At 39.1% G+C, this 19296-nt stretch overlaps 1 protein-coding gene across 3 annotated transcripts in view; it reads right to left on the bottom strand.

The window, feature by feature from the left end:
* The window catches only part of LOC115440140 (CCR4-NOT transcription complex subunit 6), a 251861-nt gene that overhangs the window by 19480 nt on the left and 213085 nt on the right, over positions 1–19296 (bottom strand). For all 3 annotated transcript variants that reach the window (XM_030164325.2, XM_030164324.2, XM_030164326.2), the window contains one exon: positions 8813–8881. In XM_030164325.2, the coding sequence (XP_030020185.1) occupies positions 8813–8881 (69 nt within the window). The remainder of the gene's footprint in view (positions 1–8812; positions 8882–19296) is intronic.

Here is a 19296-nt window from a genome sequence, read left to right as displayed (position 1 = left end):
ATAAATACATGAAAGCTCTCAAAGAGAAAGTATCTGGCCTAATCAAATTTTTTTCTTATGCAATAGGGTTATTGCAAAGTATTAACTTTCCCAGTAATGTTCTTGCACATAGAGCTAATCGATGAAGTCTGCAGCGGTCCCCTGACACACGGTTTTATACTTTTTGCTGCGTCTTTTCTAACCACCTCTATAACAGTACAACAACACCACTAGGAGGTAAAGTTTGTGAGTTTCATCGATAATCTCTAGGATTGCTAACTACTGCTAGCAAATATATTTTATAAAAGAGCTACGTACTGAGTGTCGTAAGTTTTATGCCAAAATATACCGAATACACGTGCGGAACTGAAAGAATGTACTTATTTATATCGGTAAATATATCATTTGCTACAATCGCTTGGGTAGGTTGGCTTGTTCTAAGTATTTAATCATTCTGACAAGCATAGCCTATAGATCTATAGATGCCCACGTTTAAAACCTACACTAGCAAGGAAACGCACAAAACTATTGACCAATCAGAGCAATCAGACCATGACATGTTTACCAACCTAACTTAGCTGATTGAGTATATATCTTCGGCTACAAATCTCGAAGTTTCTTTTATATTCGTCAGTAGAGTATTATCGAATCCATCTATAAAATGCAGAAGTCATAATTCATATTTTTACTATTTCACGAGTGTCCATTCTACTTTTTGTTTCGTTCTGTCTGTCATGACCTATAGAATCAGTAAAAGTGTGGATGATAATTTTCACTTGGTAATGAGATGGTACCACGAAAATGATGATGAGGATGATAACAACAATAAACCTAGAAATGTCAGTAATAAACACCAATATCGAACAACATGCAACATTGTATTTATCTAAACATTCGTTAGAGAAATCAAATTAGTACCAACATTAAACAGCGTAAACGTCGGCCTATGAATATGCAAGATATGATTGAACATGTTTGGTGGCGTGCGAGACGCGGCCACATCAGGGTGGCGGGCATAAATCCGTGCGTACAAGATCCGAGCGCGACCTGCCGCGGTGCCAACGCTCTGTTTGCATATCATCTGATAGGGGCGAGCGATAGGGCACAGGGTCGAATTTGTTGGCGCGCGTGAGGGGCTAAACAACGTTATGTAGCTGTGGGGATTCCAGAGGTGAAATTGGTTCGGTATTTCAGTGAGAGTGAACAGTTTAGCGCCAAATTTTCAATGCAAATGAAACCCGGGTGCAGGATATTGTCATGGGGCATGTTAACAAGATAAGTATGAAATATACACATGGTACAGAAGTCGAAATTCGGAAACACAACTGTCGACTTTCTACCTCATAGAATCTTCATAATGAGAGGTTTTATTCACATAGTATGAACCTGACATACTAAAAAAAAAAACAATGAAGCCCCGCGAGTATATGTATAAAAGAAATAAAAAAAAAAACAATACATCAAAGCGGCCTTTCCAATCATACTTTATTTCACAAAAAATATACAAGTAAATACACAGTTAGGTGAGTTGTCACATTCAATTGATAAAATATATTACACCATTGCTGTACATAAAAATCAGGAGCCCCTTACACCCGGCGGGATTCTCTCAGTCCGTCCCTGCAGGCCCATACATGCGTGTTCTTTGACCTCATCGCGCCAATCTATTAACTTTTTATAGAGAGCATCTTTTATGAGTGCGAACTAGTCGCCGGTGTTTATTGCCGCCCGTTTGAAATATTCGATTAGGTGTAAAGTTCAATTCCTCGCGTTTTATTACACGCACATTATAGATAGTGACGGTTCAAACCTGCGCAATGTGTGTGGTCCACGAGAGCAATATCCGATTTCATCTCTGTACAAGTTTTTATTGATGATCCTTTATGAATACAATATTAATGCGCTAAATTGATATTCTGCTACTGTTGTTTGGAAAATATTGGCCATTATGTTGTTCGGTTCGGTGGCAAATTGATTTTTTATTTTTAAGCAATTGTCATGAGTGTTTGCCGGATATAGGTTTTGCTCATTTAAGAACGCTCTTTCAAGATATACCTTAAGTGGTACATCATTACTCAACTCAACGTGGACGGATTGAGATATGAAATCGATTGAAATCAATTTCCGTATCATCATCGAAAAAATCAGGGATTTAAGGGTACTTACATACAATGGTACAATAATATATTAGGTATTTGCATTTCTTACCTTTTTTTACTTACGGAGTAACAGCAATGAGGCCGGCAGCAGCGCGGCGCGTGAAAACAAACGTACACACAAACAAATGAATTGCATGTATGAAAAACGCGATCAAACTATGCGGGTAGTTAATAAAAATATGCAGACTCATGTTACCAGCGTATAAAACAGTCGGGTATTTATTTTAATATTTAGAACAATTTTCCGTGGTCTATGCCATTTGCTTTTAGGGCGCTCTTATACATTACTTGGTGTTGTTCTGCATAGGCATCATAACTTCTTTTTAACAAAATTCATTCATATATATAACAATAAACAAATGGCATGAGTAATAAAATAATGATTTTTATAAACATAAAAAATACAATGTCGAATTTGTATACGGAACTGAAAACATACCATCAATCCAAAATTTAAATATTTTCCAAAAACCCAACCGAGTGCCGAAAACACGACTGGGGAGGGAACGGTCCACCGATCACTTGAATTTACTGCTGCCTTAAATAAGACCGGATTATGGAAACCCACAGCTTTTGGGGCAGGGGATACTCCGTTTTAGGGCGTGCCCCCCACCCTGATGAGGGAGCATAGTTTATGGTTCATGGCCCATAGAATATCGTTACTCAGTAGTTGGGACCTATGCATAGATCATTAGGTATAAAATATTTTGAAAGGAAAAGTTATCTAGGATTCTTTATTTATTTTATTTATTTATTGCACTTAATATACAAATGTATACAGGCGGACTTAATGCCATAGGCATTCTCTACCAGTCAACCTTAGGGTGGTGCAGAGATAATCAAGATTATAGGATATAGGACGGCCTCGATGACGTAGTTGTGTTACGGGACCACTGCAGTGCTAAGGTCTCGTGTTGGATTTCCGGGTCAGGCGTGCTTTTGGGTTTATTTATTCAGTATCATCCCGGAAACAGAAATTTGTGCCGGATATGGAGATGGATTCGTCCTTTATCCAATCATGGACGGAATACGCACGGCGTAAAGTAGGTGGACCAGTTGCGCCTCTGCCAACCCCTTTGGGATTAAAGGCGAGCGTGTGTGAACTAAAAATGCGTGTCGGATGTTCCGAGTTGTGTCGACTGCCAAGGGGTAATCATCTCTCGTCAGTCGACATTCTATTGGACCCCACACCACTTTACCAGACACAAATAAAAAAAAAGAAATATGAAAAAATTCCTATTTCATAAACATTTTTATATAAATAAACAAACGTCTTATGGCATGGCAATTATCTATAAGGTGTCCTGAACTATCCTGTATTATATCTATAAACACATATGAAAAAATTCCTATTTCATAAACATTTTTATATAAATAAACAAACGTCTTATGGCATGGCAATTATCTATAAGGTGTCCTGAACTGTCCTGTATTATATCTATAAACACTTAAATGCAACCTGTAGCGTACCTCAACGTGCTAACTACTGAACATTACGTACATAATTGCTGGTCGTTGAAACATAACATATGCCTTTAGTTTTATGTTGTAATATCAAACCGTCATATTATGAGATATTTCCAAACACGCCCGGTAATTGGAACAGGACTTAGGAAGATACCGAATTAATTCAACTTGGCAAGTAATTAGCGTATACAGGGTGCGTATTTTATCATTTTAACGGTATTATTATTGAGAAGTGTCCTTCGAAGAATTGAAATGAATTTTGGAATAATGAACATGTCTATATTGCATATTTGCATATATTTATGTGTTAATTATTTTTCAAAAGGAGCGTCCTTCGAGGTATTGAAAGGAATTGTGGAATAATTAATATATCTCTTACACATACGACTATGTAGCTGTTAAATTAATCAGGAGTATTCTTCCGATTAATATTTGGTTTTATGATAACACATTTACACAAGCCATCAAGTTGAATGACATTATTTATATTTATTTTAATAGTCGTCAAATATTTAAAAAATTAAAATTCAGGTAAGTTCTATACTGTTTTTATACATTTTTATTGTTTTCTTTTTTATGTGTGTAGTAAAATAAATTATTCAAATTGTTATCTTGGAATCCCTTTTAAAGTCTTTATATTTAAAACAAAACATCCTGTACTTTTGTAAGTAAAATTTCGCAGCAGCATTAAGTTTACTGAGACCATTTGGTGAATGCAAAAAAACCTGTTATTCCAATGATGGAGTGTCAATAAAAAGTGTAATAAACAACGCGGGTAATCAATCGTAAATCATACAAATTATTTCAATTTAGATTGAAAACAGGTACCACTTATTCACTGTAAAGAAATTGAACATTTAGTCCATTGAAAAGTTACATTTGGGGTTGCGTTTTTTAGAGGACGCAATTTTATTTTTTAGAAGTGTAGGGGTCGTTAAAAGTTTGTGTCGCCACGGTGCCATCTTGTTGAAATGGTTTTACGATATATCTCTTAAACTATTTATCTGACAAAAAAAATTATATACATTTTTTGTTGCAAATTAAATTCTCTACAACTTTGGTCTAGTAACTTTTTGTCGTAGAACTATAAATAAAAAGTTATAAGCAAAAATGTTAAGCAATTGCTTCATCTGTCCCAAAGCGATTCAGGATCCAAGTAATTCGCGTACAAGCCGACAACCGCGGGTTTGTGTTGTACGTATTATGAACCTTATAAACACACGTTCTGATGACGTTGCAATGGACATTGCTTAACATTGAATTTCTTAACATTTTCGCTGATAACTTTTTTATTTATAGTTCTACGACAATTGTTACTAGACCAAAGTTGGTGAGAATTTAATTTGCAACAAAAAATGTATATAATTTTTTTTCTCAGATAAATAGTTAAAGAGATACATCGTAAAACCATTTCAACCCAAGATGGCGGCCGTGGGACAAGGGTGGCGACCCCACAAACTTGGTTTTAGCTTTACACTGCCCCCCCTACACTTCTAAAAAATAAAATTGCGTCCTCTAAAAAACGCAAGGTAAGGCCTAAAAAATGTAACATTTCAATGGACTAATTGCCAAATATTTCATTTTTACGATTTGACATATTCCATATTTTAAATTTAAAACATTTCACGCAAAATCGAAGATTACGCATAAAAGAAATGATTGAACAAAATTTAATTTCATGAAATATTCATGCACGTGTGTATCCAAATAAGTTTTCCATATTATGATATTATTCTTTAATATATTATGCATATTAACACGAGTTTTGCATGCAAAATTAATATGATTATTTGTATGCAGGCAAAGTTAAAGTTATATAAAACCTTTATTTTAAAACTGATGAGTGATGCTTGCGCACCGATAACGAAAAGGATTTTATTTTCAAATTTGTCAACCTAAATAAAATGTTTTGATATTTTTACGTTTAAAAACTTGAATATCACGAACAGAGGCAGTTGAAGACATTTGTTGAGTTGGATTCGGGTATTAGAGAGCAATTGTAGAAACAAAATATGTAGTAACGCAAGTAGCCTTGGGGTCAAAATTTGATTAAAATTGCCAAAAACAACATTGACTCTAAAGCAGCCAATACAAACCGTATCACGTTCAATCAAACAAAACGTAGGAAAGCGAAACAAATGACAAACAAATACCCAGGTTCACGAATGCGTGGAAGCAATGGCTGAGGTCGCAACTGGCAACTGCAACCAATGTCCGGTATTGTTCATTGTTACCGCGGATGGTGAAACGCAGGGCGTTTCCTCAATGCTGTCATCGCGACTGCGACCGTGAGCGCGATTAATTGCCGATCGTCTGAAACGATCTGACTGACTTTCATTGTTTGAACAGGTGATGAATGTTTCGAGAAGCAAGTGACGCTGATGAGTGATGTGTGTGTTATATGGATTAGATGATGATGACATGATGAATTTTGATTGAATTAGACAATATTACAATGCATAATGTTGTTTCATTTTTACCAATCTAACATTGAACTCCCAAAGTCCAAACGCGATAAAATCTACAGCACATCGACATGGTAGATATTCCAGTTATCTATGATGAGGTCTAGGGTCACTCCTATGTAATAATGAACAGTACAGACGATAAAATATCATTTGAAATATGAATACACTTTTTACAACCATCAATCCGTTTCGGTTCATTACTGAAGTCGCTATTATTTTTTGCAACATCTGGCATAACTCATGAGCTGTGAAAAGGATGACGTCATTGGATAGTCTCCACGAACGTAAACCAACACGTTTGAGTACACACTCGAATGGACATTAGATCACTTCCTATGTACCTTTAACGAGCCATTGAACACCGAGTCCTGATCGTCACGTAACTGCAAGGTCGAGGTGTGTGGTATATATGGTACTAGCTACAAATGTACCGAGAGATTTATGTGTTTGATTAAAGATAGAGAAGAATGTAACATTGTGGATAGATAATTTGAATTTGATAACAAAAACGATTTCTTTGTAGTGATTGAGAGAAAGCTTTATAAGTGGAAAATGCTACGAGGAGTTTGATAAAAATATCTCTATGTAGCTTAAGGTACATACCAAAAACGTTTTAAATCCATGGGAAACTTGTGGTCGTTTTGTTATTGTCAACAAAGACAAAACAATATTACAAATAGCCACAATTGCACCTGTTTATAAAAATTCTGTACTAGTTAAGGAAGTTCTCCAACTGTCCACGCAAAACACAACGCTATTGCCTATAAAATATCAAAACAAAAAATTAACATTACTCGTGCCAGCCCTGCTGATTACGACGATGATTACCATTAGCACCACGCTTTCAAATCTGACATGTAGTTACAAGACGGACTCACGTCAGAAGCATGTCTTGTGTGATTTAGCCCACGGTGTGACCGTGCGCAGTCTGTATTAATTATTCAGCGATTTGTGGCGATTGTGGCGCGTTTGCAACGCGTGGCACGTTTGAGACCTCGCTTTGATTTATGCAAATTGAAAACGCACTCCGTGTGTCAGGAAGCGGCAAGGGCCGACCGAGAATACGCATGACCAATGTTAGGTAATATGTTATTTATTTATTGAAATTAGCTGCGACTCGGTTGGATAATGAAAAACCGTAAATATATTGTTGTAACACGTGAATAGGAATTGTATAGGTATGGTGTTATTTAATATAGACAAAGATAGCTGCAATTACATAAGTAACGAAATTTAATTTATCTAGTTATTAAGGTTTGTTGGGAGACGATATTAAAAGATTAGTTGAAATGGTATTCAGTTCAAATCCTGCTATAAAAATAATAACCTGTAAAAAGCATTGGTCGGTCTCAACTATAACAAAAAAATTACCTCAATTTTATCTCTCAATAAATTCAACAATATAATGTAGACTATCACCACTTACTTGAATTATTTTGAATCTCCCCATTAATTAACATATTATTATATTTAAGACTTTGTCCAAACAAATGTTTCACGTCTCAATAATCTATATCGTTTTATTCATCAACATGCAAAGAGAAACCTTTCCTTATTAGTTGGAGCGGTGCAGCGTCGCAGGCGGATTCCACGTCTCGCGTCATATAATCTTTGGATCTTGATATACACGCGTCGCGGCGCGAATGTACGGCGAGTTCGGTACAACTTAATGGCGATAGATGCTAATCAGCTCCAACCATTTTTATGTACGTTTTGTACGTATTTATCGTCATGCAAGTTCGTTGTAATTTCGCATCGATTTAGTATACGCACAAAACCATTTAGCCGCAGGTGTGGAGTGAGGTAGGCCTGACTATAGATAACTTATAAATGATAAGGTTTTCCAGGTGGATGAGCTCCATTAAAATTAAAATCCTATTACTCGAGAGATGTTGTCTAAGTCGATGAAGCGCCAATTGATTTAATGATAGCTGAATAGAACAGCAGCAAAAACAATAAGAGTATAACACGATCTAAAGCAAGCAAAGACCAAATATGATAAACCCAATAAGAATATTTACAAATGGTGGTATACAACCGCTCCTGCTGAACCGGGACCGCACCCGTATCTCGGACGGTCTCCCACGGGTGGAAACATTACCGTTTGTGCGGCAGGGCGGTCTCCGGTTGATTATTTATGAGACGGGCCGCATGCGCCGCGCCCATACGTGCCACCACGACACTTTATTAATGACGAAGCAAGTGCGCTTTTTGCTATCGGACCCCAACAATCTGTGGACGGAGGTACGGTTCGCGAGAGACCGGCAATAGTGTTATTTGCGCGGATTGAAGAGCTGGAGAGATGCTATCAATTGTATTGATGATTAATAAGCCACTCGAACACCTGTGCGTTTTGTTGATTGAAGAAAAAAATAATCTTGCTTGTCAGATCGCCGCGCACCGATATAAAATTTGTGATGTCGGACGTTATTGCGAATTAAGAGTGTCGCACGCTCTTGGAGTTTTAATTACCTTATAAGAAGGTGATGATAGAATGGATATGAAGAATATAAATTTATTTACATTTTACACTAACAGAATTAATGCCCCAGTTGACATTTATCGAGTCTTACAGTGCACAATTGTTCAACCATATTTTAGTTTGGTTTTAAATTTTTTATATAATCAAAGACCTCGTTCTACCATAATTAGATCACTGAAGCTTATTGCTATTACATTATGATATTTCGTTAGCTTTATTTCATCTAATTCTAAGCAAAAAGTAACCAATATACTTACAAGTTGGACGACTCCTGTTAGGTCTGGTGAGCGGTATCCAAGGCCTCTGTGGTGGTTGCGTGGCAGAAACTGAAACAAAAGCAAACAAACACGGTCATCTTTTGTGTTCACATTTATTTTTTCAACAAAGAGACGGATAACTGTACGGCCAATGTTTCATTACAAACAACGATTCTATTGAATCCGATAGATAAAAATCATTTAATACGCTCGCGAACAATTGCAAAAACTACCAGATATTGTTATAAGTTTTGAATAGTAACAATATTTTGCAATTGAAGATATAAAAAAAAAACACAGACGGAAAATCTCATTTTGTCGCGAACGACAAAAACTTCATCCGGTTTGTCGACAAAACACTTCTCTTTACATTTCCGAGCGGACGTGTATATATAAACAAATCCGTAGCATTGATTCGTACTATGCACGCAACGAAATGGCAACACGATAGAAACATCGGCAGGCGTCCAGCTGTCTTTATGGCAACAGTAACGGGAATCTCATTTGCAAATACAGCATCGGCAAAAACTTAATGACTGGACTTGGAAAATCGGCAAACGCGCAAAAAATGGCCATCCATATCTGATGGAGTGAAACCATGGTGCGGCGCGGGTGTAACGGTACACGGTTACATAGTAATTGGTGGAACTATAATAGCGGCACGCCACACAGACGCCGCGTCTAGCGCTGAAGGCGTGCCCACCGCCGCGGCCGTGGAGCGCAGAGCCACGGCCGAGTCGCGCATCATCCCATTAAGAACAAAGCAAACACCCGATCGATTGGAAGTAATCACACGGCAAGCGCAAAAGAAACAGCAAAACGAGCGAATTACGCCGAGGCATTAATCTTCTCGGGCCATTTATATAACAACCACAGTTTATCACAGAGTGTACACTGTCATTGGAGCAAAAAATGAATGAACCAACTAACCGGCCGAGTAATTTCATTAGCATATTGATATTGTTAAAGTGAATTGATCATCGACGGCGCGGCATCTCGTGTGACTCGTCCGGGCGGATGATTGAACTGTTGGCCGCTGGATGCTGTCGGACACTAATAGAATTACATCGGACGGCTATCACTCACCGGTCGGGCGGTACCAGCGGGACATGCCGGCTGCCGTCACCGGCCGCGACGACACCTCCACACAATACCCACGGCTATTTGCATAATTAATTTTATAAACACGATAGGTTTAACTGCTCTTCATTTGCCGATTTTTATCTCGAGTTTAATTTTTTGATTGATCGCTAATGTCAAGACTGTGTTTTTTTCCCGGCACGAAAAAATTCAAATCGTTCGATAGGGTGTGTGTATGAGTGTGTTTGTTCGTGTGGCGCGCATGAGTGACCGTCGCGGCTGATAAGAACCTGCTAGAATTTCATCAGTCGGATTTAAATCGCCATTCGATTTGGAAATGAAGTCGAGTTGTTATTGTTGGTTTTTGCGCAGTTTTTGCCGGTCGGCAACAGTCCACAGTCCACACCATGCCGCGTGCACTCGTGCGTAAATTAAAATATGAAAACGCTCGTCTCCACTGTTATTATGCAATGCGAACTCGCAAACATCTTGTTCGCCTTTCAATAGAGATACATATCTATTAACATACATAAAGAAAAATATTAATTCCAACTCGCTCTTAGAGATTTAATAAGCGGTAAGATGAGATTAGATGGGAGATAAGATCGGCCGCGGTTTTTTGCCGTGTTCACATCTGCGTAAGTTTTTACAGGTTCATTTTAAAGCTAAACCTCGACTGGTAATTTCGTGTCCATTCAATTACCTAGACATGAAGTCTTTGTCGAAAATCTTTTACATACAATAATCTTGACTGCCTCGGCGGCTTAGTTGTAATTGCAGACGGTACGAGTATGACTCCCGCGCTCAGGGCCTGGGTGAGCCAAAATAATTATAACTCGGTTTTTCCATCTTAAAAATTACCTAGTCGCAGCTCGAAGTCTGGAAGTTGGCGTTATGATACCCCTGTGTCTTTGAAAGAACGTAAAGCCGTTGGTCCTGCGCCTGATTTGTCTCCGGTCATGCCAGATCGCCGTCTCACGGGACTATGAGAGTGAAGGAACAGGGAGTGCACCTGTGTATTGCGCACACGCTAGGGAACTATAATATGCACTGCGTAATTGGCTGATCTGCGTTTAGATTGACCGTCGTAGCCGGAATTCTGTTAGGGAGAAATCACATAGAATGATTTTTAGCAGTAATTTTGAAACTACATTGTTTACAGTTACTCAATAAAATAACTTCATCTCTAAAAGAGTACAACAAAAAAATCGTATCTACAACATCGTGTACAGAAAGGTGGTCAGTCAAACTTCATATTAGGCGTACTAAAAACAAAATACCTTGTTAGTTATAACGTATCTTTCAAACTCTTTGTACCTTCACTCATAATCACTCAAGTGGCAAACATATTGGTCCGAAGACGACAGCCCTGGTTCTAAATATGATGGAAGTGCATTCGTCAGACACAAATAGCGTGCGTTGAGCGGAGGCGTCACCGTCTCCTCATTACCCTTGGTAATTAGACCCGTGGGCCGCGTTCCCTGCACTAAATCACGACAGGGCCGCTTTACATGCGCGACTGGCACCAACACCCATGGCCCATGCCGACACAATACCCGCTTATGGGTAGGTTATTGAATATTAAACGTTACAAAAAAGCTACTCAGTCCGCCCGTGGGAGTCACTTTACATACTGAGAGATAGGGACATATCCCTCCAGATAGTAAGATTGAAAAGGTCAAACAGATTGAGATTCAATTTCTGGCCAGCTGCGAAACTAAGTCTACGTGAGCGTGGAGCAGATAAACTAACAAATTTTACACGAAACATAAACGCTCTATTCAAGATATTATAGATTCATGTTGCTCCGCCGCAAATATTATCTAAGTGCTGCCGGAGCACCACAATGCAAATGAAAAGACATTGACGGTAAAACAAAGCAACAGCGGCAACTTTCTCGAGTAGCAATTTAATTTCTTCCGCGTTGCTTCCGACATCGCTAACTAGACGAGACGGGTACGGCTAGTCAATGTTAAAAGCAAAGCGGCGGCATCGACGACGGCGATGCGCTGCGGTGGCAAAGTTGCCGAGTGAAAGTTGGATGGCCACTACAGCTGGGTAGTGGATAGCACTCCGCGATAACCATCGGCACGCTCTTCGCATTGTTCGCGCTCCGATACATAAGATAAGGCTTTCTCCGTTCGTCTCTTGAGAGCTACCGTGAGAACGCCTCTCATACGACGTGACATTTGCAAAACAGGAGTATCTTTTTTTATGCGAACTTAGTATCTGCATGAAGCGGCGAGCCTTATCGTAGCATCAGACCAGATCTATACCTACTCGCTTTACGAGCGGCCGGCTTGTAGAATGCGAGTTATTTTTGGATTTTTAACAACTATTCAACAACTTCAACAAGTTAAAAATAGAGTAATGCGACCGAGTAAGAGCATGGAACTAAGAGCAAAATAAAAACAAATCCTAATGGGCCCGGTATAATATATTGATAAAATATGTTTGACATAAATAATAAGCAGCGGCGAGGCTACGGGGTTAATCAATTCCACGCGAAACATTTTCAGTCCATTGAGTATGGCATCTTCGCTAGACGCCGAGGAGCCGCCCGACCGAGAACCGGTACGCGAGCCTGTTGCATCATATTCTAGAGCAAATATTTCCACGCCGCCCATTCGCACTCGCATCGCAAATTCGAAAATACGATACGTGTCCACATTAACTCAACCTCGAAGGTATATAATTTGGAATAAAAACATTTGTCATTTGGGAAATATCGCACGCGCACCGAATGATGTCTCGTAAGTGTATACGTGACCGAAAACGTTTACGAGCCGGCGATGGAGCTCGTCATTTGGTTTATGATAGAAGAGTGCGCGCGGTGCCGCCCGCCGAACGCGCTGCGTCGCCGGCCGCGGCGCGCCGTTTTGCGTGATCCGACTCCACAACTCCGGTAAACGCTGTCTCCGCGACATTTATATGATGCCGTTGCATTTATCCATTTTAGTAATGTGACATTAATGAATGATATGTTTTGTGCATTCAATAGGCGCGCGGTGCAGTTTGTGCCGGACAAATTCTTGACTAATCCGTTGTGTTTGTGCTCGTGATGCACAACTCTGGTAGTACATACATAAAGTTCACGATGGAATGCAATAAGACGCACATAACTTGTTATACACAAATAGTTGATTCTGTTTAAGGACACAGTTTATAGAGGCAGCGGAATTAGCGCCTCTAGTTAATTAATGGCAACACATTACAAAGCGTTTAATTTAATTGGTTCCTGTTTAATTTCATTATCAAACATCGTTTCGCCGCTTGTGTTCAAAGGTCTTGCGTTGTTAAATGTAATTACAAGCTAATTCGCGAAAGACGTCGCTTGTATTACATTTGCACGAGAATTTCGCATTATTTAGAAGTGGGTGCGTCGACCTCGCAGAGGCGATTTTATCTTCAAAGCCGACGACATAGGAAAGAAAATATGTAATTTGGCAAGAGGGCTTGTGATGTAACATTAAAATGATAATTACGTCACGAGATAGCGGAAAAAATAGACGTAGATAATGCGGCGACTGATGTAGACGGTTCGGGGCGCGTGATCGTAAACCTCGACGAGGAAATTAATCTCGCCGAGTGTAAATTGCGATGATTTTATTAGCGCCGCATGAATAATTTGCAAGTCGTAATGGGTACAGTCAACCGCATTACGCAATACACGGTTTAACTGATACAGTGACGAGCCAGTGGGTTTACGATTCAATCGACGCATGCGCAGTGAAAAGGCCCCACGCGTGTTGTAGGTGCAGCTCAAAGCCTGTCGATTGATGCAATTGACCCAAATGGACATCGGCATTAGACCTGACCATAATTGCTAACGGTCGAGTTATGGCTTTTGTAGCCTTTGATCCAGATTAAATTCTAGTTAGTTATAACTATATCTGTATATGGTGTTATAGAAAATCGCACAATGGTTGAGGCTACTTGTAACCTCAGCACAAAAATACATAAAATATTGACAAAATTAAATCATTGAATGCCATATGCTGATCCATTATAATGTACGATGTAAAAATGTATTGTATGCCGCCTAACTTAAGACTGCTTTTCTAAACCATTTCGAGACATTCTGCCGAGACAATATGTCTACGTCAAACTTAACAATTATTCCTATTGCTTTTAAATCGCCGTATGTCAAGCAGTCGACATAAATAGTCTAAATGATGACATCATCGTTACATAATTTTCATTTAGTCGCCGAAGAGGCCAGTCATCGCGTTGCGTCAAACTGAAACAGCAGGGGGGCCAAGGCTATTTATGGCTATTAGTTTGAAATACATTCTCTTCGGGCCGTATTTAATGTAATACATTTATTTACTATGAAAACAAAATAACATTTGTCCACAAAAAACAACAATCGAATTTATGGAAATCATGGTTGTGTTTTTAAATTTTGAATTTTTTGCTTCGCGTCAAGACATTTTTGAGCATCATTAGAATATGTTTTTGTGGTGTCAATCTATGATGTGGGGTCACGGTGTGGGAGAGGTGTCGGTGGCCGGCGGTCGGTCGGCACAAGCGTCCCCTCGCACGTCCGTTCACGGCCAAGGCCAAACGGATAATAAACGCGTTATGACGTTTGCGCATGAGCAAAAAGTCGCGCGCCCACGTGCCCATCACATATGACAACGTTTAATGGTTTGGAAAATGACGGTTAAAGCGCAGTTTCAGTATAGTGATCGTCGTAAATACATTAAAGTTTAAGTGTATTGTGACGTTTAAATAATAGAAATTTCCAAAGTTTCTGTAATTATTTTGATGATTTCGGCAGATAACTAATGTTTTGAATTTAATAATTAATTGAATTTAATGATACCCAATAGTCTTATAAATCGTTAAATAAGTGTCCATATGTTTGTTTCGGGTATATTTGATACGATTTTCTGCAAGCCATGTAAGAAAAGTAACTTATGGAAATGCGGACGGACATATCATATGTCGAAGTATTCAAATCACATTAGATATTGCAAGTGGCAGCTAGTGTCCGAACGCCTCTAGACGGAGACCCTGCTAGCCCCTCGTAAATCACCGCCGAGCTGGTCGCTAATGGACTCCCGTCAACTAGACAATGACGTGGAAGCAACAGATAATAAACGTTTAGTGAATCGTACGTATAATGACGTCTCCTGTAACAGACTGATTGCTACATCGCTCACAATTTGTTAACTAGTGCCAATTAACTTTCGTCTGTGCGTCGTGGCTGTATTTTTAAGTGCTTAACGTTTACTATCGTGTTAAAGTTAACGACGTTATAAAACCACACACTTTCTAGAGTTCTTAGCGCCCCGCCGTACTAATAGAACGTTGTTGTCGCCGCATGCAGTTCATATTACTTATGGTAGGTCTCTTACGTGTGAGAGTCCGCCTGGGTAGGTACTACCGCAATTTTTGCCGCCAAGCAGCAGTGTATATTTATTGTTGTGTTCTGGTTTGAAGGCTATTGTTGCCAGTGTAACTACTGGACGTAATAAGACGTAACATCTAATGTCTCAGAATGGCGAGCGCATTGTAATACCAAACAATACTTTGTAATCCAAGGTGTTGGATGGCGTTTCTACTGTCTTACCATCAGGCGAATAGCAAGTTCGCCTCGTCATTCAAAGCAATAAAAAAATATCCGACTAACAGTAATTGTGAAGATTCATTAACTAAACTGGGGCCTTATTCTCTATCCCGCACGTTATTTTAACAGTGCGTAACAAGCACGTAACACAACACATCATGTTTAGGACTATAGAAATTGGCTTACAGAATACCATTCCACGCACATTTCACGAAGATAACGTGACACGGCCGCGTTACGCGTTTACACTATCATACAGAATAAGGGCCCTGTAGGTTGACAAATAAAACATGGGCGACATTCATTACGTTTTACTTCGTGTTAGCGTGGCGAGACCCTAAATGACTACTTTATACTTAAAAACATATTGCACGCGCTAACTTTAACGCGATGGTAAACGTTTAAAACCCACTCTGAAGCCTCCGATGTCGTCCCACCACACCGGCAACTTATCCTACACAACAAATTAGGAGCACGATTAGGGCGCGGTTTCACTTACACGGAGCGGATATGCAGATTTCGCATAAGTTGCACAATTAATGTCTGTGCTCGTAGTGATGTTTCCGTTATTCTGTCACATATTATGTCAATCACTGTTTGCAAAACAGTTACAAGTCTTTATTAAACTGCAATAAGTTAGCGAAGCAGAGATACGGATATCAAAATCCAAGACCACATTAACATCTTTATTTTATTGAGGAAAACAAACGGTTGTAAATTAAATACGTGTAAATAACCTACCACGTTCTTCACAGAACATGAACGTTCATATTATGGATGTTTAGCCGACGCTGATCACTACCAGGTAATCCATTAGCTCAATTGTCTGCTCATCAATATAAACAAACCGATTGTTCCACATCGCCTCCTCTCCGCATCGATACGGACGCACCCTTACTCTGCGTGGGAATTTTATTTGTCCCGCGTCGCCGCACGAGGGTGTGGCGGGAATTTACCAAGATTTTTACCGTCTGATAAAATCTACACGTTAGTGTTGTGTATTGTGGTATTCTTATCACGGAGGTTGTAACGAGTGCATGCCGCCGCTCGAATGTCCTGAACGTATTATAGAATTGCTGATTACAGATAAGTGTTGGTATTAAGCCGTTCAAGATCCAGATTATTGTCGCCACTGATTGTATCTGTCACTGTATTGACATTGCAAAAATTACGACACTGCCGTGTTGAATAAAAGTAGCTGAGCGGTTCGGTTGTTTTAGTAATTCTAGATCTATAAAACATTGAAGAACTAGCATTTGTTTTACCCATCCTTAAACAAGGAAAGAGCGTGATGTTTTGCATATAAAACTTTGCAATGCCTGTTGCCATCGAACATTACAAAACACGTGATTATCCAAACGATGAGCATCTTTAAATTACGCCACCTTGAGCAGAGGTGAACGCACCCTGTTAGGCGAATTACGTATGATTGATTAGGCAACGTCTGACAACGTCGATGACGGCCCGTCATTGTCTATTCGTACGGTTATTGTGCATTACGAACGCTGAATCATCGCCGTACCACGATGATGGTACGGACTAGAAAGTTATACGAGCGTGCATTGTCTAATGATGCCGAAATCATTGATGTTTCGATTGATTGATGTTTGATGCTAGGAATGTAATTATCGCGTTAATTACGCAGTGTTATGTGATGTGTGGTGGTATGTGAAGTCTGCCTGTTCTCAGTGGTAGAAGTATTCCGTGCCTAGCAGTGGGACAATTTATAACATTTATAGATTGCTCTTGCTACCTTATTCTCTATGACACTGCAAAACGCGTAACGCGGCCGTGTCATGTTATCTTCGTGAAATTTGTGTGGAATTGTATTCTGTATGCCAATATCTATTGTATTGAACGTGACGCACTGTAAAAATAACGTGTGGCATAGAGAATAAGGTCCCTGTTGGGAGGAAGCTAAATGTATTTTATACTAGATAAGATAACGATCAATGTGACAAAAAACATGTGTAGACTTGCGTTCCGTAAGACAGTGACAGTCGGACGACAATTTTAGCGAATACTCTGTACGTAGTATTAGATTCCATATAATCTCGTGCTAGGATAAAAAGAATATCACTAAATTTCTCATCGTTTCACTAGTCTATTATCAGAACCTGCTATGTTTTTATTACTGCACCACCTCAGCTTGGCTGGTAGAGAATGCGTCTAGCATTAAGTCCGCCTTTACATGATATGTATGGAGGTCAATAAATAAATTTTAAAACAATATCAGGTCACGTCAACACCCAGAAGTGTGATGTTGTCCCAAGTCACGTAATCGTTTGCATCACTATTTGAAAAAACGCAGTTTGCAATAAATATAATGAACAAAATAAATCCGATTATGCAAACACCCGATAACACTTTAAAATTGACATCATTATTATTATGTTCATATAATACATTTCTACGTTCATATTGAGGGTACATCTCAACTTACATAGTAGCTGGCGTATAACTAAACAAATTAACTCGTATAACAAAAACAACGTACTTTAACAAATCCAGCCGACGCCAGGACTCGAAATTTCCTCATGATTGCGGATCATAAACAAAGCAACACGACTGTTACGAGCCTATCGTCGGACGCATCGGGCACATTTCATACTATTATAGAACCAAACAGGATAACAAAGGCGACATAACGCACAAAATGCTTATGTATAAGCACGGTCACGAGTCAAACGACACGCAATTTAGATGTACGCACAGGATAAATGAGGTTTTAGAGAGGTTCCCGGGCTAGGCTGGCATGTAAACGGACGAATCTGCCATCAAACGTCACTGATGGCGGTGCGAGCCGCGCAGGGCCGCAGTGGATGTGTGTGGGGCGTGGTCTCACGTACTGTTAGTCCAGATTTTGTGTTTAATCGTTTCATATGTCTCAAGTATGTTGAAATGGGGTTCTGGGAACCACAAATGATAGATCAAAGATGCTAATAGTAGCGGCACTTCAATAAAAAAAATCATCGAAAAAGGAATAAAGTGTACCGCGTCCTATCCATAAAATGCTTTGCCAAATCTACGCGCAGTTATCAATTACTGTCCGTTCATATAGCAAAGTATAAATTTACTTACACAAAAAAAAGAAACATTAACAAGCGCACGTTCCAAATTTGAACGCATTTAAAACGTAAATCATACTTTCATCATATCCATCCCCAGTCGCGACACTCCTAAACATTCAACAGTTGCAAAACGACAAAAACAAAAAAAGGAAAAAAAAAAACAAACAAAAATGCGCCTGACCGATCGTCACAAGAAACGATTGAAATAGTACACCAAAAAATAATAATTTGACACTTCACTATGCAAGTTAAATAAACGAGTATTGGGAAATTGATATTCCTGATTTGACGCGCCAACAATCACAGATGCAAAAAAGCACGAAAAGATTTTGCAACGTCAGAAACTTCTCTTTTGACAGTTTTAACTTTGATCGAACGCACCGCAACTTTCTAAGCGATATGTTATTCTACTTTGCGTGCATTTTGAACCATATGCGATATTTATCTATGTTAATTTCTATGTGTGCGTTTTTTACTTGTTTCATAACTGTATTTCTTTTTGCTATACATGCGTAATTTTTTTACAAGTAACAGGAACTATATTCTCCAATAGAACGTTTAGACGATCAAATATTCTGCTCAATATTTTATAACTTACTTTTATTGAGCATCATATTAGAGCTTTTAGAGCTTAATCCACTCTGGATTACTGAAGGTTTTATCTTTTTATTTCCAAACATCCTCAACAGACGAGCATGTTACACTAAATTACAAAGGATTTAGGAAAATTATAAATCAGTGGTTTGCATCGCTTACGG

The sequence above is a fragment of the Manduca sexta genome, chromosome 21 (genome assembly GCF_014839805.1).
Source record: "Manduca sexta isolate Smith_Timp_Sample1 chromosome 21, JHU_Msex_v1.0, whole genome shotgun sequence".
NCBI classification, from domain to species: Eukaryota; Metazoa; Arthropoda; class Insecta; order Lepidoptera; family Sphingidae; genus Manduca; species Manduca sexta.
This window is presented reverse-complemented; position numbering and strand designations above follow the sequence as displayed.